Source organism: Haliotis asinina, chromosome 2 (genome assembly GCF_037392515.1).
Source record: "Haliotis asinina isolate JCU_RB_2024 chromosome 2, JCU_Hal_asi_v2, whole genome shotgun sequence".
Lineage (NCBI taxonomy): Eukaryota > Metazoa > Mollusca > Gastropoda > Lepetellida > Haliotidae > Haliotis > Haliotis asinina.
The window spans coordinates 71,018,904-71,043,834 of NC_090281.1; the positions used below are offsets into that span (position 1 = coordinate 71,018,904).

Sequence of the window (24,931 nt, forward strand, 5' to 3'; positions counted from 1 at the left end):
TTCTCTTGCAACATGACCTACTGGATAACTGAGTTAGCGCCTGTGTTGTATAACCGACAAAACACATGTCATGTGTGTGATATGTGCCTGTATCTGCACAGGGTGTCTGTCAAAACATGAACCGGGTTTACATCGGAACAGGAGTCAGCATTTATCTAGATGCAAACATGATTAAGGTAGGGGATGAAATTCAAGCATATAAACTTGCACAAAATTCACGTCAAACAGGTGATCCTATATACACAAGCTGAAAAAATAGTCTTTGAAATCCTGATCCAGTCGTTAGATTCAACATTTCTTGTACCATGTGATTAAGCGAACGTCTTCCTGAACACATATATTAACAAGATCTGTTTCTTTCAGCCTTTTTGAAGATTACATCACTGACAAAATGCATTTCTCTGCTCTAGAATATGTATCAAGCCACTGTGATTTGTCTAGTTACCAAATCATCAATTAATGACATATTTTTGAAAACCTTTAACTCCAAATAAAACCAAACAGATCTGAAGCGATCCCATTCCCAAAGAAATGAAACTTTCAAAACTGATGAATGTGCACTTTTTCGCCTTCTAGTGCATAGCTGCTGAATTGAATGCAACGTCTGAGCTGAACTGTTCATCGATCTTCTCATTGTTAAGGGTCTATTGTCATTCGAAGATGCACCAGCAGTTTTTACGATGCAAAAGTTACATTATTTGTCAGCAAGGTTTGAACTACATCTATGTGATGGCCAGGCAAGATTCCAACAATTATAGTTGATTATGCTAGATTTCCACCCATTACAGAAGGCACTGCCTGCAGGAATGAAGATTCTATTCAATGATGAGTCACAACGCAACATCTACTGTTAAAGATAACTATCCCAAATATTGATTTCTTCTTATTCAACACAAAGAAATATACAGCCTCTGTATCTGCAATCATGATATGGAAACGATGCAATGATATTAATAAAAATATACTGCCATTTATTACTGGAAGGAATTTCATTATTTGGATTCGTTTTCTGTTTTTTTTTGTGCAGTCTTTTCATGTATCGTGTAAGATACATATATATTTTTTCAAAAGATATGTTTTATTCATGTCATTCATACAGAATTGAAAACTTAAATTTAAAATCTGTCTGTGCATTTCAAAATGATTTAAATGGTCGCCTGGGCCTTGAAGAATTCCTTATCTAATCTGAAGGAAACCAAAAAGAGGCTGTATTCCAATGATGCCGCTGTCATAGTAGCAGAACGTAAGACAACGCAGAATGCTAAGAATAGTCAGACAATGTTGTCTAAGCCACCCTGACAATAATTATGTTTGTTTAGGATTTCTTTCAAGTTTCAGATTGGCAAATCATACACCATCTTACAAATATTCACGTCTGCCAAAGTCCCTTTTCAATAAGGGTATTTTGCTTCTGTGCTAAATTGATCGACTGGCAATTATTTTAAGGTTGTCTTTAAAGCAGGTATAAGGATGGTAAGAGACATGTTCCCAAAGATAACACTGTTGCCATACTCAGCAGCCCTGAACCACACCCTCTTATTGACCAACATGGCACTAATTATAACTCAGACCTTCTGAATAATCCCTCAGGGCTTTACAGACACTGTCAACAAAGATGTTTCAGGGCCACTAATATTGATAAAACATAAACTTGATGGTTCCTTTGGAATTTATTGAATTTTGTAAAACAATGCAGTTGAAATACATTAAATGCCTACACTATGACAATTATACATAACAACATATGCAACATTCTCCCATTCTGTAGTGAGCTATCTGCTGAGTACAAGCCTTCAGTACAATCATCCAGTACTTGTATATCACTAAACATATGATAAAAGAACCATGTCTTATCTACAAAATGTCAGTGGTAAGGATAGTAGCATATGATACAGCCATTAGACCAGTGATTATCAGGAAGGTAGTATCCAGTGTCAGAGCAGACCTCATGTAAGATGGCACAGGCAATACATTAATAATCGCTGTGAATCCGTTAAGGAAAGACCTTGAATCCCCAGTGAAATCAAATCAATGGTCATTACAACCATGGCTTGGAGTGGTCAGCCATGAAAACATTTCAGAAGCTGTTGTCATCCATGATGGTCAATCAGCCATCTCATGGGTACTAATGTGAGATGAATGCATAGCCATTTCGTTAAGAGTTTGATAGCTCTCGCAGTGAGGAGGGGGTGAATTTTTAATAACATTTCCTCCGCTTCATTTCCTCCAGGTGTAGGAGACACATGGCCTAAACTTGAACATGTCGCCTGCTTCAAGATGGGAGAAGATTTCAAGCACCTGCTTATTCATTAATTAATTGCACTTTTCTCATTTGGAGATGGAATCATTAATCGCATATTTTCCTTGCAGGAAAGATCTGTCAAACAGTATTTCCTTCAGCACATCTCTGAAATACTTCCTGCTCCATAATTATTCCAACCTGTTTCCATGCATGATAAATAATATAAATGTATAACGGGTGAGGTTCAGCAAAATACAGTAGAACATGTATAAAGTAATTCAACGACAATTCAGCTGAAACAGGTAACAGGGAAATTCTTGATGTGTCCTTATTTTGTGGACATATATTATTCCGAGACCAACTTTTTTATATTCCTAAATTTGAAAGAGCACAACATTCAAATCGTATTTCCATAATAATGTTGATTTCCTTGCTTTCATCATCAGTAAGCTCAGTTTTATATCATTTCTAACAAAATTCCAGCTTTAAAGACACCAGAGTGAGTGAGTGAGTTTAGCTTTACGCCACACTCAGCAATATTCCAGCCATATGGCAGTGGTCTGTAAATAATCGAGTCTGGAACAGAAAATCCAGTGATCAACAACATGAGCATCAATCTGTGCAGTTTGGAACCGATGACGTGTGTCAACCAAGTTAGCGAGCCTGACCACCCGATCCCATTAGTCGCCTCTTATGACAAGCACAATCGCCTTTTATGGCAGGCATGGGTTGCTGAAGACCTTCACGGGTCTAAGGACATCAGAAAAGGACTTCACATATATTACACATGGGAATCAAAGCTGGGGTCTGATATGACACCCAAACATATTACATACCACAATACCCATAGCAAATAGTATAGTATGGACCAGAGCATATATATACTGAACATCATTGAAAACGCACCACCTGTAAATTTTGAAATAAGGCAATAGAATCTTTTGGAAATGGAAAATTAATGGTGGGAATTTTGATAATAACACACTAGATCGTAAATAACGCTCTACAGTAAAATCGGATCGTTCGAACACATCATCGAACACATCACATGAAAACAACAAAATTCATGCACATCACACACGAAGGGCACAAATTGCATGCAGAAAGCATGCTGTTCAGGGGTATAAATGACCTTCGGCACAAAACCGTTCTCATTTTCGCAGTACTTTCGTAAGTAAAGTTTTTTCGCCATGCCAAGATTGTCACCAGAGGAATGAGAACAGGCCTTGGGTATGTTGCAGGTCGGCGCTTCAAGCAGAAACATTGCACGACGATTTGGGCGTCATCATTTGACCATTCTGAGGCTTGCTAACAGATACCAACAAACAGGAACCAGCAGGGACCGGCAACGCCCAGGTCAGGCACGTGTTACCACCCCTCGTCAAGATCGAGACATTGTACGGCGCCATATTCGGGATCGAACCTTGCCCGCTGCCAGAACCGCCAACGCTGTCCAGGGTCGACGTGGTTTGATCAGCGCTTCCACCGTCCGACGCCGTCTCCGTGCGGCAGGGTTACGTTGTCGACGCCCTTACGTTGGACCCATCCTGACTGACAGGCATCGCCGTGAATGCTGACAATGGGCTGAACAGCATCGTGTGTGGTTGTTACGACGTTGGCAAGGTGTGGTGTTCTCTGACGAGTCGCTTTTTCACTTGCGAAATGCTGACGGGCGTCTACGTGTATGGCGTCGACGGGGTGAACGTTATCATCAGGATTGTGTTGTGCAAACCGATCGGTGGGGTGGGGAAGCATTATGGTGTGGGGAGGGATAAGTTATCACCACAGAACGGCTCTGATTGTTTGTCGTGGCAGAGTGAATGCCGTTTACTACCGTGACAACATTCTTCAGAACGTCGTTCCCTTCTTTCACCAGCATCAAGATCTGCACACATTTCAACATGACAATGCACGAGCCCACACTGCACGTGTTTCGATACAGTATCTGGCTAACAACAACATTCCTCTACTTCATTGGCCTGCATTGTCACCAGATTTGTCACCCATCGAACACTTGTGGGATTACATCGGCCAACGCCTCGCACGTCGTCCGCAGATCAACAACCTTGGGGAACTCGACAACGCCTTGCAGCAAGAGTGGAATGCAGTGCCTCAGGACTTTATTCAGAGACTTATCCGTTCAATGAGGAGACGTTGCACAGCTTGTGTTGCTGCTAACGGGGGTCATACACGCAACTGACTTTCCATTTTGACCCCATCTTTATTTCATTGTCAGCTGCATTAAATCTTCACTGTTTTGCTTGATTGTTTTTTGCTTCTTTTCTTTATCAAACATTGGTCTACACAAATATGTAAAATTTACATAGATTGCTCACTTCTGCTCTTAGAAATCCACAATTTTAGGGGTGGTGCGTTTTCAATGATGTTCAGTATATTATACACATTATTACACACATTATATCATATGTCTTGTTACTGTGATTTATTATATACCTTGTTTATGTAGCATGTAGCATCTAATTGTTATGATGAAGATCATATACATATATTTCTATATCTTTGTACCTTTTGTGTTTAAACTTGTAGTTTATAGAACATTGCCACTGTTCCTTAATGGAGTGCTATGCAATAAAACATCTCATCTTATGTCTATACTTTGTATCTGTCCTGATTGGCCAGAAGTACCAAGACATGTCATGGATTAAAGTCTGTTCTAACTTTCATCCCAGAAAAGAGGGATGATTTCATTTTGATATTGACAGAACAAAATAGCAATTTTTTTGATAAACTTTAGTAAGACAATGCTCCTTGAAAATCAATCTGAACATAGTTACTTGAGACTTTCCATCTTCAAATTAAATTAGCAACAAAACCAAAAATTCTGAAATCAATAAATTAACTTCTGAAAACGATATATTTATTTGCCAGCAGTAACAATCACTTTCTCAAAGTTTCTATTTGGAACACACATAATATTTTCAGCAATATCAAGTTGTGGTGCCTTAAAACAAAGACCCTCCACTTGGCGAGAAGGATGAAATGGTGTGTTTACACGACAATTGGTGTAATAGGTTGTGAGGTCAGAACACAACAAGCTACTATCAGAAAACAGCTAAATCACCCACTCTAAGGCTGGATACATTACTCTGGTTATTGTCAGGGGGCTGTCAAAACATCCTCTGCCATGCCAGGAATTTCTAATTTTCGAGGGGGGGAATATTGAAAAACATTTTGTGTTTGGCTATCCTGCACAGATAAAGCGAACAGATGGGGCTTGTAAGTACTCCCTTCTCAGAAGCACTTATTGGAATTTGCAATTAGGCTTTTTCCCAATATTTTTCATGTTTTTTATGTCTCAGATAATTCTATAGTGAAATAATATGTACTTAATTGTATAATTGAAAAACAACATAACCAAGCTCAATAAAACAATTTTCTGGACATAATTTGTAGACATCTAGAATAATCTTGTTTGATGTAATTACTGAAATGATTAAATGGTGGAATTGTGATTCGAGGCCAGATTTATTGAAAATTGCATAATAATTGCATGAAGATTTTCACTGACTTCAAGGTTGCAGATGGCATGCCTTATAGTAATATCAAAGATGGCTCCCAAATCACAGACAGTGACTGTAGCAGATGTAAAGAATGGAAATTCCAGATGACTTGGACAGAAATGATCTGGAATCAATTTGTTGGTCATCGTAAACATGCTCAACTGTCATGAAAGTATTCCAACATTTCAAGCCTTGCTTTTGAAGATGGGTTCGGGAACAGACAGTAGGAGTCATGCCCTTAGATCCCCTGACCCATAACATGACCTTCAGACTGGACAGTCCTGTGTGGACAAACTTGAGAGAGTACATTCAAACATTTATAATGCATAATATTGACACGATTTGTCCAAAATATCAACTAAATTGCTTGTCTTTACCAAATATTATCCCAGTCAACTGAAAACATTTGGTTAATAAGTCTGTCACATGCTATTTACGGACAAGAAATAAATGCGAACACTTTACTGTTGATTTCACAGAAGCAAGACAATCAATGGACTTGAAATCAGCAGTTCAGTATTCATATACAAGTTACCATATATAACATAGACATGATAAATTGTGTTGGAGTTGTTTAGTATTCATGTCTGACCATGGAAGGTGATAATCTATTGCACAACTTTTGTTCTGTCATTTTCGGCCACAAAGAAATTAAATCTAATCAGCCGAGAAAATGACCCAATGTTATATCCTTTCTATCACAGAGTGATCCCTCATACCGAAAAACTCATTTCATTTCTTTGACTCTGCATATTTGACAGAGACTTTACGATGCTTGAAAATTCACCTACGATCCACAATGTATTGAGGTGCGAGATATCCACCAAGACAATATCAATAAAAGACACTTTTTCTCGTTTGGCGGTGTATATATGTAGGTATTAGTCTGCCCTGGGACGAGACATTCGAACTGCTTACCAGACATCACTGACAAGATAAACACATCGCCATTATCTCCTCTTCAGTTCCTCGTAGGGGTAGCGTTCTATGCCTAACTGCTGAATATGATTAAACTTCTCATATCCCACAAACACCTTAATTCCATAAAAGGGCAGGGAATGATAATTGGCTTTTGTTTCGACAAGCGAGTCTTAGTGCTAGATGGTTGTAGCTTCTGTACTGAACATGGGCTAAGCTTCTGACATAGTGCAGTCATAGTGAGATGATGGCTTAGAATCATTGTACAGCGGGATCCTTGTATTACACAGTAAAACAACATAAAAAAAACTGTCATCTGGCTCGAGACGAAGAAAATTTATACTACAGGCATACTACACTACATAACTTGAAACATTTTCTATCATCGTCATGAGATACGAAATATATCCTTCTGTATCATTAGCAGGTTAAAATTGATCACATCAGTCAAATATTTCTGTCAAGGTTTCTGACATGAGATGATCTGTAATAGCAAGTAAGTGTGTTTTGTACAGGGTGCAATAAGTCAAACACCATAAAGGGGAATCAGAAACTGTACCTAGGTGTTCTGTGCGGTAAGCAAATGCTTCAACCACTGGGCTACACACCACACTTCTTCACTGAAGAAATTGGGTCTTGGCGTAGATGATACTACAGCTAGTAAATGGCACATCAAGATATCAGACTATTCCATATCATCAAAAAGTAAACTTCTCGTGACATTAAACAGGGACTTTGTTATGGAAATGACATGCATACAGTCCTACATGTATGTATACTACTCGGGACACGAACAATCAGAAGGCTGTGATCCTTGTACAAGACAGACTGACTTTAGCCATATAAAAAACACAGGCTTTCTTTCTGTACAAAAACCCTATCAGCTGTCAGTGTACGTAGCCAAGACCTCAGCGTAGACACGAGTCAGTGGGTGCATATGCCTCTGACAACACAAAATACCTACATCCCATACAATTTAGGTTAACTTTAGTGCTGACCATCACAGATGTCCCTGCCGTGATGCGAGGGGAAGCATAAGGATTATTTCAATATGGATCTGTTATTGGCTTGTGCCCCTCCCTCCGACTGTTTGGCATATTCTCACACTCACTTCCTTCAACACAACAATACACTCTCCCTCAGAACACCTCGCGGTCGCTCCATCCAAACTTGTAGCATCAGCCTCATGTTTATGGAGGTTCTATACAATACTACAATACCTCATTTGACCGATCATTAAAAGCTGTTTTCTGATGTTCTCAAATAGTCAAATGCATTGATGATATGACCACTCAGTGAAGTAAAAGGGCTTTTATGCAATTGTTGGCAATATTTCAATTAGACCTGAGAGTTTGTGTTTTGTGTTAAGGGGGACGCGCTGTGAGGAAATTGGTCGTTGTAGCAGGCTGGATTTAAGGCTAACAATATGTGTCTGGCCAGTTTTATTTTATGACGTCTAGCAGTTTATGTCAACCCTTGGTGCACCGACACAGTAACACAAATTACAACACACAGAATTTTAGGGGAGATGGGCACCAAGAAGGAATCTCACTGTAAGCGCTGTAATCTTTAAAATACTCACGTCTGGGTCAGACAAAGTGGTGACTGACCTTATGAGCAATGTCCGACCTTGTCAACATGTAATCGACTTTTATGACAAGCATATATTAGAGAGAAATATTTTTCCACATGGCTAGATCACAGTGACCTGCTATGTTTGAATCTGGACCATGTGAGTGAGTATGGTTTTACGCCACTTTTGGCAACATTCGAACAATATCACAGCAGGGGACACCAGAAATGGGCTGCACACATTGTACCGATGTGGGGAAATCAAATCCTTGTCTTTGAGTAAATGCTTTAGCCATTAGACTACCACACCCTTGAACCAAACAAAACAGTGGTCGATAGTGTAAGCAACAAACTTGTTGCCATGGTGACACATTTTCACTGAAGTCTTCTGTTCTTTCACCTTCCAACTGCTAACATAACCAATTCAGAAGCTATTGTGATCATTTAATACCCATATTAGGATGTTCTGATAACAATGTTTGACCATGGTAAGATTCAATACAAGAAAGTTGGTGATTTTTTAATAGTTATGTTAAGTAAAAGAGTTAAACAACAAATAAACAAGGTGGGTTAAACTGCAAGACTGACTCTGAAAATATAATTTCTACTGTAACAATTAAATCCATTTTTAAATTGAAAAGGAGCCCGAAGGAGACCAGAGATTCAGAACCTGAGAAAATCCTTTCTTGATTCATTTAGGGCTTTAGCATTGCAGGGAGGGCTAGGCAGTAAGGAAAATAACATGGTTCAGCGACTGTGACCAGACCAGACCATTAAACTGTTTAAAATGGTGTTGCAGGTTGCTTGGAACACACAAACTGCTCTAAAACATCAGTCCCCATGTTGGGATTCAAACCCAGTACTTGGTAGAAGTAAGCCAAGACAACAACACTTTAACCAATCAGACAGAGTAAATGAAATCAATCCAGAACTTTAAGCCTGAAAAGGCTAATTACTTTTTAACAGGACTTCTTTCAAATTGATTTTTTCCCACCGATCTATATTAGGGGCAACACTTTGCGTGAGTCCAGATACAGTCTAGTTTAACTGGCTAATTCTATCAGTTGTTTAGAAGGGTGAGATTACTTGTGGAATAGAGACTTCATGGAAACCTGAGACATGTCACTCTCAACAGCAAACAAGATAGTGTAGACAAAAATACATTCCACCAGACAACATCAACACGCTAAACTCCCAATGGACCTTCCAGTGGAACTTCCATGTGGGCCCACTTGGCAACTGCGGAGGTGTATACCACTCACATACAAAATTTCAATTGTTATTTTTTCAGACATAATATTTTCCTTGTTGTATTGGTAAAAAGTTTATGTTAAATCAATATGATTGTTTCAGACATCTCCACCCAATTTCTGAAAGTAAATAAATTAAAAGGTTCGGAGTTGCTGAAATTGAACCAGACTTGTTTCATAATAGAATTTTTTTATATGCTCTGTGCTGCTTTTTATTTTTTTAGTCTTATACTTTCCATTTTCATTTTTGCTAAATTTCCAATATGTGAGCTATAATTCACTTATTTAGTGACACAAATGTTCATCGCTAGTCTGTGCAATTGGATCATTCAGCCCACGGACAAACTCCTAACACTGCTAAGGCTCTTGGCAGCTCATGGGATGATGGCGTCCTCACCTAGGGTTGGCAGTGGGATTATGATGTTTGCACAGAAAGTGATTCTGTTGATATGAAATACGAGAAGTTTCCTGAGAAAAACAGCTGGTAAGAGCAGCCATTTCCTACCAGACGGGTCAAGTATTGGGACAAACAATATTTATATTCTCACTACTCTATATCTTCGCTCAAACCAATAACAATCGGAAATGAGGCAAATTCAGAATACTTAATCAAATCAGCCAAAAAATTATACATTCCTCTCAACCAATTCAGATAAAATAAGTTAAGATTACTAGATTCAACAAAACAGGTAAAGTTAAACAATCCAAGACTGCTAGTAAAAAGTAGAAGGAAATAAGTGGTACACATCATGGTCAAGACTGCTGCAGTCAACTAAATCAGCCCTGAAATGATGATGGAATCTGACAGTCATATTGGCTGATATCATAAGGATATCATAAACCAGTGATGAACTCCAGAACTGATTCTGATTTACTGATTCCGATGAAGACTGATGACTGATGTATCTGTTATCACGTTATCATAATGAAGACAAAATATTGCCTACTTCACAACTAATTACATTGTTTCATGATCTTAACGATATTTCTGGTTTATTTGGTTCTTGATCTGTCAAGAAAACAAGGTTGAATGTCATTCTCACTTTTAATCAACAGAAAAAAAAGTTTGTAAAAATCACCATATTCATCTCCGAAATTATTTCACTTTCCATTTCGTTATTTTGACATTTATTGCTTTGTATGATAGACAAGACCTTATTTATCATTTCATGCATATTCAAATGAATATTTGATCATAATAACTTGCTCCCACACAATGTCAACGTGTATTCATCACTATGAACAAAAATGGACACGGTTATTTCCAATGAACAGGCAGACGTCAGAAGGAGACAGCATTAATTAAACATTTACAACATTAAACCCAAAACATTCTCAAACATGTCACAGAGTCGAAAGATGTCACAGTTTTAATAGAAACATGAAACTGTCATTAAACATGACACGTGTTGCCAAATTTCATCAGCATCACGAACATCTTGACGAAGCTAATACACGTTCTTTAATCCTCTTCAACAGTTCAGGTTCAACTGAACAGGGCTGCTTAAGCCTTGTAATATTCCGCAACCGCTGCTAATAGCCCATACCAACCATCATAACATGAACTTAAGGCTGTTCCAAAGTCATTTTCAAGAAATCGTGAACAAAAAGATAATTACAAAGCAACACAGTCTGTACACGTGTATTTACACACCATTTTCTAAAGTGGAACGTACATTATTTAGAGATTATCAGAATCTCTTTTTTCTTGTTCTTCCTCCTTCGTAATGTTAACTAAGATCATATCTGGTATTTTGTCCTCTGTATACAAACAGTTTCAACTTGTACACCTAGAATTACTGACTGAAGAGGACGAATGAAAAATTAAATGTTTTAAAACTGCTTTTGTTAATACACCCAAAACTGAAACATGACAAGGAACTTTTCTGGAATAATATGTAACTAAAATTACAAATGATTATGAAAGTTATCACATGTTCAAATGAATGGTTGTTTATTTCAACTTTACCATGTTTGGGACACGAAATCCAAAGGTAAGGGTAAACGTGTGGCATGCTGGAGTGTTTTTAAATATATCAACATTAGCATTACTTAACCCTTGTGCAATTCATTAATTGTGGAAGACAAAAACCAGTACAGATATATGATTAAAACTTAACCTTAGTCAGATTTCACTCATTTTTTCATAATCATAAGCATTTCATAATGCCAGTGACCAGATCTTGTAATAAAGAAAATAACTTTTGGCAGCCATACCTGATCAATTTTTGTAATACGTGACACATTTCAGCAACTTCATAATTTGATATTTTCAGTGGGACAAATAAAGCTCTCAACCCACCTTGTCCTCTGTCGACCTTATTTTCATTCTTCCATAAAATTAAATACAAAGTAAACATGTCCCAGACCTTTCATGTCTCAGAATCATTAAACACAGCTTCTATTGGACAACATCTCTTTCATATTTCAACAAATTTCAAGTATGAACACCTTCAAAGCAAATGACTTCAAAACCGATTCACCTGAATCTAGACATATGAAAAGATTTGCAATTTTTCAATTTCAGTATAATACAAGAGTACCTTTTGCTAATACACAATATCCCCCCTTTGAGAAAGACGCGTGATTTATACCAGCAAGGTTTCAGAGTTATAATCATATTCATCCATCGATGCACAAAACTATTACCTATCCAGAATCCACTGTTCGGTAATGTCTATCAAACCCACACAAGTACTAATAATCCTTCTATCCCTGTCATCAAGTTTCTCCCAGAGGAATTACTATTAACTGTGACAGTCTATATTCTTGTTTACTTTGAAGGATGGTCTTTGAAAATTTACAAAACATTTCTGAAGACTTCACTCTCAGTCAATGCGTCCCATATTTCCACTCCAATGAACATTAGTCAAAGGAAGCTTGACTATTAGATTCAGTTGATCACGTGACCCAGCATTCATTTAATTTCAGAGGCAACAGGTGCAAATAGCCCATCAAATAGATGTACATTTGTACACAAATGCTTTTACATCCATCAGAAAGCCATAATGGAGATAGCCATGAATATGTAACTGTTACTGGTGTACAGCCTCTGGACCACTTGCACTGGGTGGATTATAAAGAGACCTGATACATTCATTCATATTTTCTGTAAGCTGTAGATACTGGTAACATGTCACCTGTTAAATGATTTGGGAAATGTATTTATTTGGGTTGTGTTTCTCATCATTCACTGTCCTGCTCTGTGAACTCATAACAAAAGTTTCTCAACATCAATATATACATGCCCTGCTTACTTGTGAAAGATGTAGATGCAAGACTGCTGATGCTGCCAAAAAGGGATTTTCACTCATTCACATTTATCACAAGTGCACCAGTGTCTTTGAGACTGATAACTGGCTTTCCTAACAGTAACTGTGATCAAACCTGAGTGAGTGAGTGAGAAAATTATTACAGTTACCGGTACATCAGGGTGACCGTAAATCAAAACCCAACAAGGCAGACCAAACATGAACAGTAATCCCCGCCATCAGGGCAAGCTGCACTCAATCATCCAAATTACACAGCTTGAAAACATCCAATTTAGTCACCTCTTACAACAAGCAAGATAGAGCTGGGGACCCTTTTTATCTCAAGTCCCCATGGGTTCTGTGTGATAAGTGAATATCCTCCCCTATAACATGTTAATCTGTCCAATCTGAGCACTAACCATCGCATGACTTCCATACCCATTCAACCTACAAATGAGAAAACGCATAAGAAAATGCATTAAACAAAACATGTCCAATTGAAGCCAACTTCCATATCATTCAAATAGTATAATCAAACAGAATTTTAAAAAATCAATAAAAAATTTCAGATATAAGATTTTTTTAAACGATGTACTATCAGTCATGTTTTCACTTTACATTACGCAGACAAATGAACACTGCGAAAAGGGGGTGAAAAAGGTGTACCTCAATCACAACCTGTCTCACAGTAATCCTCTGAGGAATTTAATGACCAGTAAAAACTGGTGTGATGTATCAGTGTAACACTAGTCATCAGGAAACCCATACACACAATGGAAGACAGAGAACATCATCAAAGACCCAGGAAGGTAAACACGGCCACTCTTCAATCTGCACGTCCTCAATATTTGTTACACCTCCGTCCTAGCTGATTGTGACCGAGAGAAAAAGGTGAGCACATTCCTTGAACTTGAGTGTAAAACAGACTCTAGATTTCGAGCAATTGCAAAAAATTGATACGGCGTAATTGGAAAAGGTCACGTTTAATTCGTCAACCATCTGCTGAACTGTACATTCTCAGACAGTTTCAGGGTTGCATATTCAGCACGAACTGACACTGTACTCCTTTGAGGCAAATGTGTTAGAAGCACAATAAGGAGGCTGTATCACTGGAATTTATAATGTCCTGTGCTTGGAAAGGTGTGGTATTTTGTAAAGTTTTGCATTTGGTAATTGGCAATTTTCATGTGCACTGATTTCAATGAAAATAAAATTTTCAGAAAAGATGTTGCAAACATTTACAAACACTTGCCAACAAAAGTCTTGTTTCATGATGGTAATTGAATATTTCCATGTGTTCTGCTGAAAATGACAAAAATGTTCGTAAAAATAGCACAGTTTAATTTGACTATTTAATTACAAAGCTGAATGAGTGTGTGGGTTTTGTGCGTCTGCTGACAATATCAAGGTAACAAGGCATGAACCATGTTGGGGATACACATAGGTTCAACTGTACTTGGGATCGAACCAGACTTTGGCATAGCTTGCTGACACTTGAACCACTAGGCTACACAAACACTTAATCATAGAGTAATCCAACCATGAAACCATGAAAGTTCATCAACTGAAAAGAACAAACTATATCTCCAACTGATACATCATTCCATCAATATTTTGTCAGTCTCACCAGTTGGGGAGAGAATGAGTCCACTAATTAACAAGTGACACATTCACTACACACCTAAAGACCAATGAAATTGTTTGAAGACTGTTTTACAACCTAAACAACAAGCTGAAACAGGCATGACAACAGCTGAAGAGTCCCTGTAGAGAACTTGGGAATATGTTGATCTAAGCATGCAAACCCCATGCAAGGTGGACAGAATCTGGAACAGTTTTACAGTTAATTGGCAGCTGAAGGTTTTGACTTTTGCCATCACCCCATCCTTGAGGCAATAATATGTTTAAGCTAACCCCACTAGCTGACAAGATCTAAAACACCTCCCGAACTGGGAAAATGTTGCATTTGTTTATTGTTGGAAGTAGGTAGGCTTTTGGAACGAGAAATCTGCCCTGGTCATTGTGCATACCCTTAGGACTGTACACCAAGTATGAATGAGTGAGTGAGCTTTAGTTTTAAGCCTCTTCTAGCAACATTCCAGCAACATCATGGCCGGAGACACCAGAGCAGACTTCACACATTGTACCCATGCATGGAATTGAACCTGAGTCAGGACAGGACAAGTGAATGCTTTAACCACTAAGCTACCCTCACCACTCCAAATACCCTAGGAGCACTACACGAAAAATGAAGTATCACATTGTGTGGCATACACAACTCACAACTTTCTGACATTCCATTCTTCCACACTTCAATACACAAATCCATGTCAAAATGAAAGTAATTTCCTACGAGACCAAGAAATAGACCTGAACATATTTAACACAGAGACAGGTTAATGGTTGATCCCATGTACAAAATGCTCCATGAGACCGAGGTCAAGTTTGTTTGACCTGCAGTGGACACCCTGACGAGCTGTGGACTCAGGTAGCTGGGGTATTAGTTCTCTCAGTGGTCAGCATCAGTGTAAACAACATCCATCTCTTCATTAACCTCTAGTTACACGAGAGGATATGGGGGGATCCAAGGGGATATAACGTTCTTACAGGAGACTTGCTGTGAACTGCATTACGTGGTCTCATCACACCGTGCTTGTTCTAGGTTAAAGCTAGGATAGGAATAATTTAGTACAACTCCAGAATAACCCACTCAGGATCAACTACAGAGAGTGAAGTCCTCTCCAGCTCTAAGCAGCATAACAAGGAAGGGCTTAAAGCTTGTGTAGAGTAGAACTTAGCGCTCTTCTAAGAAGCAAACACACTTCCAACTATGTTCTGGAATCGGGACACAACAGCGTGAGTGAGTGAGTGGAGTGGAGTGTGCTTTTACAATGCTTTTAGCAATATACCAGAAATACCACAGAGTGAGTGAGTGAATGAGTGAGTGAGTGAGACAGCAATCCAACAATATCACAGCGAGGGACATCTGAAAAGGGCTTCACACACACACTGTACTTGTGTGGGGAATAGAACCCAGGTCTTCAGCATGATAAGCAAATGCTTTAACCACTAGGCTTCCTCACAAAGTAAGAACTGTAAGCACTATATTGGACTGACTTGTCAGCATTATTATAGCTATGTTAGTGGGGTAAAATAATAACCAAAAAAAACCCCTGTGATTGACATTATAACCACCATCCCATGCAAGCTGGGAATATGGCAACAATCGGCCATGTCCCACACCATGACAACTTCAGGTCAGCTCTTCTGACAAGCACTGGGGACCTACTTATTCCACTGTTAACACACACAGTGTGTCGTCATTCACAACTTTCCTGTTTTCCATGTAATACTGAAAACAATGCACCATCCACCTAATGAATGTCAACCATCATTTATTACACTGTAATGAAATTTGACAGTCCTAGCAACCAGGAGTGTAGCTGACAGAAGAAATATGAGTAATGTGAAACTCAACATTTTTCAAATGTACAGCAACACTTCAAGAAGGTGTCATGCCTTTTTTCGTTACTTATCCGTGTTTAGTAATCACCAGAAAATTATTTTTGTTCCAGCAAATGTAATTACTGAGAATTGTTTTTGAGATGGTATAATGTACTATGGTAGGTTCCGTAAATGTCGCCATTTTGTTTCTCACTTTGACAAGATGTCACATGATACCAAATATACCAGGAAATGAAACAAAGTTATCCATTAACTGTTCAAATAATCAGTAATCCTCGGCTTGTCACTATTCTTGGTAAGCCCAAATCATCTTATTAACACCATGATTGCAATTAATAATGCTCACAGCAGATTGTAGTTTCAGCACACCTGATACATCCAAGAAAGACAATAAGCCTACATACCTGTGTCTACATCAGTGGCACTAACGTTGAGGAGTGTCGTCCCAATGGGGGCGTTCTCCCAGATTTCTTGACTGTAAGACATTGGATCAAAAACAGGCGTGTTGTCATTAACATCCTTCACATTCATGTAGACAGTGACAGTGCTGACACGCGAGGGACTGCCGCCATCATTAGCGGAGATGTTCAGGGTATACAACTGTACCTAGAATACACAAACAGAACATTTGAGATGGAAACTTTGATCTACTTGCAAGAGACACAGATGTAACAATTATTAAAATATGGTTCCCATACAGACTATTTATTGCCCTCCCTTATCAATTCATATCAAAATTGAAACCAACCACTTTAAAATACATTCACTTTCACAAATGGAAAGTTTTGCAACTGAATTAAGAGATTGTTTACATTTCATTCATCCAAAGTCCCAAGTCTATGACCAAATCTAATTTTGGGAGAAAGTGGATCAGATCAAAGCATTTTCTGGTTGAAAGTGTATTTGCAATATGTATATTATCCTGAGCAGCAAGCAGCCGAGTCTGGCTCTTTGAAGCAGAAGAGCACAAAAAGTGGACATAAATGTTATTACAAATTTCCTGTCTGCAACTCAGAAAAACTGTTTGAGGTAAGGTTGCACTACGAAACATGAATTGCAAATCCATAAAAGCATGGTATGTACAATTGTCCTACTGACAGGCTATATATCTATGAAGGCCCTCAGACAGGTATGTGTTTCTCTAGCACTCTCCATTGTGGCGTGACTCATGCAAAATCATCATGACGATATCAAACTCTTCAAAACGTTGAAGCTAAAATGAAATATAATACACTTCTCTCAAGTAACTTAGCTATTATATATTGGAACTGTCCATCTATGTGTAGTAAAGATGTACTTGTGGCTAGAGTTTTATTTACCTCCTCAAAGTCGAGTTGGTCAATCAGTGTTATGGTGCCAAGGCTGCCTTCAACTTGGAACTTGCTTTTCCCCCAATCAGAAACCAGTTCATAGGTCACCTGACCATTGGCTGCATCATCCTGATCAATGGCTGTGACACTAGCAACTGTTGTGCCAATTGCAGAGTTTTCTGGGACATCGAAGGAATAAAACGAGTGGGTGAACTCAGGGGGATGATTGTTTTCGTCCCTGACTGAGATCTGAACATCGGAAAATGACGTCTGTTGCCCATCTGAAGCTTGGACACGGAAAGCGTACGATCTCCTTCGGGACCGACTCAAAACTCTCGCTGTTTTCAAAGTACCTGCAATAAAAACAATTTATTAATGATTTCATGCTGTAGACACTTTGGTACGGACTGATTTTTTTTATAACAATGTGTGTAAACTCGGAACTAAACCAACATAAACATCAGCTTCGTCAATAAAGATAAGTGTGTTAACATAAAACTTATTTCTAAGATTCCAGCTTGATTAGCACTGGCAACAAATAGTCAAATTGATTAACCAACTGTCGACTCCATTCTTCTCAAAAGCTACTGATAAAGATTCCCCCTTGAAACTGTCAGTTGATGCTTGCAGATAAGCTAATTCTCTGAAGGGGTTCCTAAGAAGCCAACTCAATCATACAGTGTATGGGCAAAATTGGTTGACAATTTAGATTTTATTCAAAAGAGATACAGTTAAAAATCCCCTGATGCAGCCGTTTCGTGTTTCAGCAGCTTAAACCTGATCTCTTGAGGGAATTAACTTAATTTTCCCAATCCTGACTGCACATTCATGGTAGATGTGCAGAAGTCGTTACCCTCCAGGCCAGGGGAGGAGAGACAGGTTAACACTCAACTCCATCTCCAAAGCATCACTTATTTCTGTTCCTTCCCGTTAAAAAATGATCAACTGGTGAAATATTCATCACGTCAGCGTCAAGGAAGCTGAACTTCCCAGCACTGCAGTCATCTATGGAAATTTGAAGTCAGCCCTAATCCATCCATGTTACAAGGACTTTAGACACATTACATGGCTTGGAAGCTGGGAGCTCTCATTTCAAAACAGGTCTTGAAAAGTTTTGAAATTAATTGAGAGAAGTCAAGTTATAAAGAACGAGGCAAAAACTACAACAGACCTAGATTTATCTGTATTTTCACAAGAAAGTTATTAAATCTAAAGAAGAAAATCTTTCAAAAAGAAAAACCCATTTCCTTAATCAAATTAAATCTGAACTTTTTAAAATCCAGAGTTGAAAGTTCTAGAGTGCACTGTTTTATAGTGGGGTAGAAATCTCTTCTTTACAATAAAGACATATCGGTGCCAGACATGCTGTGGAGCTCCAAGAGACTATTGGGACCTAAAGTAACAGACAAATTGATGGACTGCAGTCTTCAATTGGAGTAGAAGTATGTTTTAATGCCTATTCGGTTGCCAAGATTATTTCACTTTCCTGACTTTTCACAGAACAGGTTGGTTCTATGACTTGGTCCATATCTCTTGAGGTTCAACTCAAGCAAATCTTTTTATTCTTGTTCTACAAACCGATCGTTGAGATCAGGCATGGGATGTAAAGTTCAGGTAAAGAACTTTGACTGCCACCATATTGGAACAAAGGCCACAAGGACACTTTCAGCATTAAAGGCGTAGAGAAAAGGAATTCTACTGAGGCAGGAATGGACATCAGAAATGTAGCAAAGGGAACTGAAATCATGAGAATTTCAGGAAAAGCTGTGAAGTGTTTGTCATGTGAAATGGTCAAAGGATGCATCAACATCAAAGATAAGCCAGTGTCTAGAAATTCAGACACTGTAGAAAATATAAAGCAAACTTTGTGAACTTCAACTCAAATAATCTAATACAGACTCTTCAATATTGTCTTACCTCTAGTCTGTCTCCCAGACCCTAGAGAATAGATTAAATAGGAGTCTGACTCAAGTCTAGAATGTTTTGGCAAGTCTAGATTGGCTCCGATCCAAACAAAAGAGAACAGATTAAATAGAAGACTGACTCAAGTCTAGGGTGATTTGGCAAGTCTAGACTGCCTCAATGTTATTTCAGAAACTAATTGTTAGCCAGGACTACCTTTTGTTGCCTGGTGACTCCTACCTGACAAACATCTCATATTCGCACCATCATGCAATACTGGCTATCTGTTCTTAAGGTGGCATATATTTCTTATGGCTCCAAGAACTTCCAAATTAGCAGGGCTTCATAGCAATAGATATGTTGCTATAAACTCAAAGAATGTAAAAAGAATTTATCACCCACCATCTTGACTTATAGAGAAATCCTCAGCACCGTTTCCATTCAGCTGCAACTGTGTGCTGCCTATGGTGTCTGGGTCAGAGACATCAACTTTCAATATAGACTGTCCAAGCTGGGCATTCTCTGACACGGTCTCCTGGAAGAGGGAGCTTGAGAAGCGTGGGGGTGTATCATTCTCATCCACAATCCGAATCTGAGCCTGGAAAACAAAATCAGTATACTACAGATATTTTGATCACCAAAATAAAGGATTTCACAAAAATACATTTGTTTTTTGCATAAATTGTAAAAATACACATGACAAGATGATACACATGCTATACATGGGATTACATTTTCTCAAACAAAAAAAGTGCAGATTTTAGTACTCTTGTTGGGTTGATTCCCACCCGAGATTCAAACCCATACTCTCAGAGTCAGGCACCTGACTGTCAGCATGCGAAGTCAGCAATCTAACCCATTCAGCCACTGCAGGTTCCACCAGTAAACTCGACAATTAAAATCTGCACTTCGCTGAGAAAGTGTAATGACAAATATAACACATTCCCACATGTGAATTTAATTCAAAATGATGCACACTGTTTGCATATGTTCATGAAGATGATGACTAAAGTGTACGCTTGTTTATGTACTTTCTGTATGATGATGCATGTGTCATATCTAAGCGTATCCTGTACAATTGTGTGCATCATTCATTTCTGCACCTTTGATGTCAAATACCAGTTTATCTTAGATATGTCACCTGTTTCAAACTCTGTATAATTTGCAACATCCTATTTTGACTTGTACTATGTGCTCCAGGTATTTCTTTTTTCAAGTAAATATCTGACTTGGCTTTGCATGTATTCAGGACCTGGGACCTGTTGGTGCAGGATGTGCTCATATTTTGACAAACACCCAGTATTATCACCCTCTCATTGTAGTTGGAATCATACAATGGACTCTTTCTTTAGTTAGTTTTATTGCTTTTACTTATTACCTTCAAGACACTTAACATTTCAAAATTCCAAAATGATTTCATGCAATGACATTAAAATGACAGAATACAAATATGTCAGCCTGATCACACCCTATCTAAGTGCTGCAAGGATTATGTACTTTCATATTTACCCAGCTGTCACCTAGGTGGAGAGCATATAAATCTAAAGGCCAGTTGCCATAATATCATCAGCGGTTACCTGGCATTTGGTGACACAGATGTCTTGTAAGAATTCATAATACTCCAACATTGATTTCAGTTCCAAAAAAAGTCTTATAACATTCATGATACATTTACAAATGAGCTTAAACATTACACTTTAAAATAGTTTATGATACAAATATATTTCAACAGATATCAAAGCATGATTTGGTCACGACATAGGAATTACATCGCCAGAGTCAAAGCAGCAATGCAAAGAATCCATCACAAAAAAGGTCTCAAATTGACAGATATATTCCACATGATTAAATGTAACAGGTCTCAGTCTTATTCCAAATGTCTGCAGCCAAGATGACAGGACACAACTAGTCGAAGATGACGGTAGATCAAAGGAAAGTGAAAAGCTAAATATCAATCCCAAGTCAGAGTTGCCGGAATATTTCCCTGAGGGGAAAAAATTACTGGTCAAAGACAGGAATGATTTATTTGTATTGGGCTTAAATGCTTATCCTATTGGATAAAAGGTCATGAGAAGGACCAAGTATCCTTGCAAAAGAGCTGGTTTATTTCAAAGGGAATTCCTATAGTGTTTACCATACATAATACTAGCCTAACAACAGATAATGTGAGAATCATCAAACGGCATATCTTACATACATGCGAACAATATGCTCTTTCAATCTGAGAATATGTCTTTGTTCACATGTAGGAAATGGCAAGGAATTAATTTGATGTCATGACAAAAAGGAGAAGATGAGTTAAATTTAAATTAAAACCAAACCCTATAAAGTTCTTTGGGTCAAGTAATAAACATAAATCACGCCACAATGAAATTCAATCATCTGCTGTGTCCATTGACACAAATTTCCACGCTATTATGAGCAACACTCAACATTAGGAAACACAAACTCATTATGATTCTGCAGTAATTATCCTCTAAATAGTCACTATGAATCCTACAGCAACTCTGCCTCAATTATAAGCACGTGCATGAACCCGTAAGGTTCGAAATTGGACACAGGTTAGATTGAGAAAACCAGTAGGCTGTCCTCGAATAAGGATTATGTGAGTATTGTATCCTCGATATGGGGTTGAAGGGAATGCTGGGAGATCAGTAGTTTATAGCAGGTGTAATGAGAACTTAATGAGCTCTACCATTTAGTGTTAGTAAGCATGCAGTACGGTAAACATCGTAATTGGGTAGATCTGAATTGAGAACTGATAAGTGTGTTTGGTTTACAGTCACATAAAGACCGTGTCTGTTGCCTGGAAGGGTTTCTGGCAGGAGACCCTGGAATCTGTCTTATTTTAAATCAGTTAATTTTACCAAATGAACATTAGAATGAAATCTGGTCTCGAAGAGATTGGTCAAACTTCGTTTAACTGGGTGGCAGAAAGTTTCCTCATTGTTTGCTCCTTACCAGACAAATAATTGAATTCTTTTGCTGTATTTGCAAGTATTTACTTGAGTGACACTTGTCAGTTAACATTATGAAGATGTAAAATTTAATTTGATAAACAGTTGTCATCTTGAACTGAATATGCCATGAACTCCCATAGTTTTTACTGATCCTTCATATCATTTTCATCACGCTTTTGCCTTTTACAGCTTTAAGAATCTGTTACAGCAAATATTCAAGACTAACTACCCACTGACTTTAATGGTTCGAATTCATACTGCTTTGTGCTTCATAATCACTTCTGAAGACATTTGCTGCGAGACTAAAAAGTTTTAACATAAATCATACCTTGGAGGATTTGAGGCGTTCATCAAGACATGCAAACACACTTACAAAAAGTGGACTACCCAAATCCACTGTGTTAGAAAAAAGGAAATTGCTGATTTGCATTTTCAGAAAAAGGCTTCACACTGTGATGATCTGATTCCAACATGGCCGACACAACATGGCCGCATGTTCCATTCCAAGCTGGTATTTAAACAAGTACATCCTCACATGTGCAACATGCTGCCCTAGTGTTAGTTTTCATTAGTCCTAGCTTCACACACAAATACCATGTTAAAACAAAGCACATCAATACATGTAATGAAATCTAACCATGCCATTTTGACATTTTTCCCTGAAACATCCTCCATTTCAAACAGTTAATCGGACCACTGATCGATTTTCAATGCCTGATTTCCCAAGTCTAATGGTTGCTCAATAAGGCTATTGTATACAACATGCGATCATCAGTTTCACACCCTTATCTGCCCAGTGTAAACCTAATCATTAAAATGTATTTCATGAAATGTGACATTTTCTCCACAGGCCCTTTCAGACTCACGCAATGCTGGCTTGTGAGGTTAGCAAAACGTGAATGTTTCAACTTGTCTCATTACCAGCAGAGAACATCTTCTGCTTCCTATTGTCCCGTTTCTATGGTAAACAGGAGAGAATAAACATAAATAGTCTGAGTCTCGCATGAGTAGATATAAACCTATTACCCTCCTAGACATAACAACCTGATGAATCATGTAGGCAACAGTTGTATCCATTCATGACAATGGATCGAGAACAAGTATACAGAACTGACTTCAAGCTCATATTGTCGCAGCAATCCATGAAAGAACTGTATATCTATGATGCATTATTCATATTTTCAAAACATCAAAAGAATTATTTCTCAGCAAACTGTACCCACACAATCAATCATAGCGCATTGTTTTCTTGCCTGATCTTTCATTTCAAATGTGGAGACTTAACCTTATCATCAGCCAGAATGTGAGCTGCACAACATAAAACTTAATCAAGGGGAAAGCTAAATGAACTGCCAGAATGACAGATGAATGAATGAAGAAAAGGAAAGCTCATTAAGCAGATTTTACTGGCTTATTTATTCAAGAAGGAGACTGGTTATTTATCTTTCAAACAAACTTTTCAAATCTAATTTTCTTAACCTGAAACTGGTGAAATTAACTCCAGGTCGTTCTACTATTACGATGCAAAATGGTTGCTGAACATGCTGTGATTTATCAACCCTTCTCTGTGTTAACCTAATACCTTTCATCAATCTTCATTTAAATGTAAAATCAATTCACACTGTCCGAAACAACACTCCTTTATTTGTGATTGAATAAAAAGAGAGAGAGAGCAGTCTTTAAATGACCTACCTAGGTGCATGACTATAGAAATCAATCTCAGCGCAACTTTTATTTGTTTTATTCTCGAACAACAGCAAAACTCCATTATTAGACAAGACTTTAAGCATTCGATATCACAAAACCAGCTCTACTTGGTCCAAACTTCCAAACCTGCACCCAGCTCTCCAGCCTGCTCTCATGTCAGAGTCCAATTCAGGGTATCTCATTGCCAAGAGTGTTAACAAATAACCCCACCAAATTTGTTTTCTTAGCAATGATACGACTAATCCGAGCTGCAGGAATCCCTGACAGGTTGGTTTCTGGGCAAACAAAACAGGATTTCCAGAATTCCCGGGCTCATTCTTTCCACAGTTTGTCTAAGTTAAAATTTCACATTCTCAAATATCACGAACACGTTTTACATTATAGTTCGAAAAATTCAAACACACTTGATAGAGGAATGTGTTTACAAAATAAGGATTTCATGTCAATAACATGAAAGTAATATTTTGGAAAGAGGGAACGTAAACATGAATGATAGCTATATAAATTGTAAACTGACTCTTTATCGTGCTTGTAGAGGTGAATTCTGGGACAGTATTATGCAATCACACGATGCACCTCATTACAGATCTTGAAGGAATTACTATCAGCAAACTTGAGTGTATCTCCACCAGACACAACAAAGTCTGCATACCAGACTCTTTAATTGATCACAGACTTGATAATTTGTTTTTCAAGAAGGTTTAATGCACATTACTCCGCTGATAGAGGAGGAGAATGTTGCCCATGCTGTAATACCACCTTGAGTTATGTTGATAGTAGCCACTGGTCAGTCCGTCTGCTCCTTGAGAGATGCAATGGGCAACCTTATACCA

The 24,931-nt window shown here is 38.2% G+C and overlaps 1 protein-coding gene across 1 annotated transcript in view; it reads right to left on the minus strand.

Annotated features, from left to right (window-relative positions):
• The window catches only part of LOC137274239 (protocadherin Fat 4-like), a 141,742-nt gene that overhangs the window by 60,909 nt on the left and 55,902 nt on the right, over positions 1 to 24,931 (minus strand). Inside the window, exons 2-4 of the mRNA XM_067807305.1 lie at positions 19,834 to 20,029; positions 17,539 to 17,882; positions 16,624 to 16,825 (exon numbers count right to left, since the gene is read on the minus strand). Of these exons, the coding sequence (XP_067663406.1) occupies positions 16,624 to 16,825; positions 17,539 to 17,882; positions 19,834 to 20,029 (742 nt within the window). The remainder of the gene's footprint in view (positions 1 to 16,623; positions 16,826 to 17,538; positions 17,883 to 19,833; positions 20,030 to 24,931) is intronic.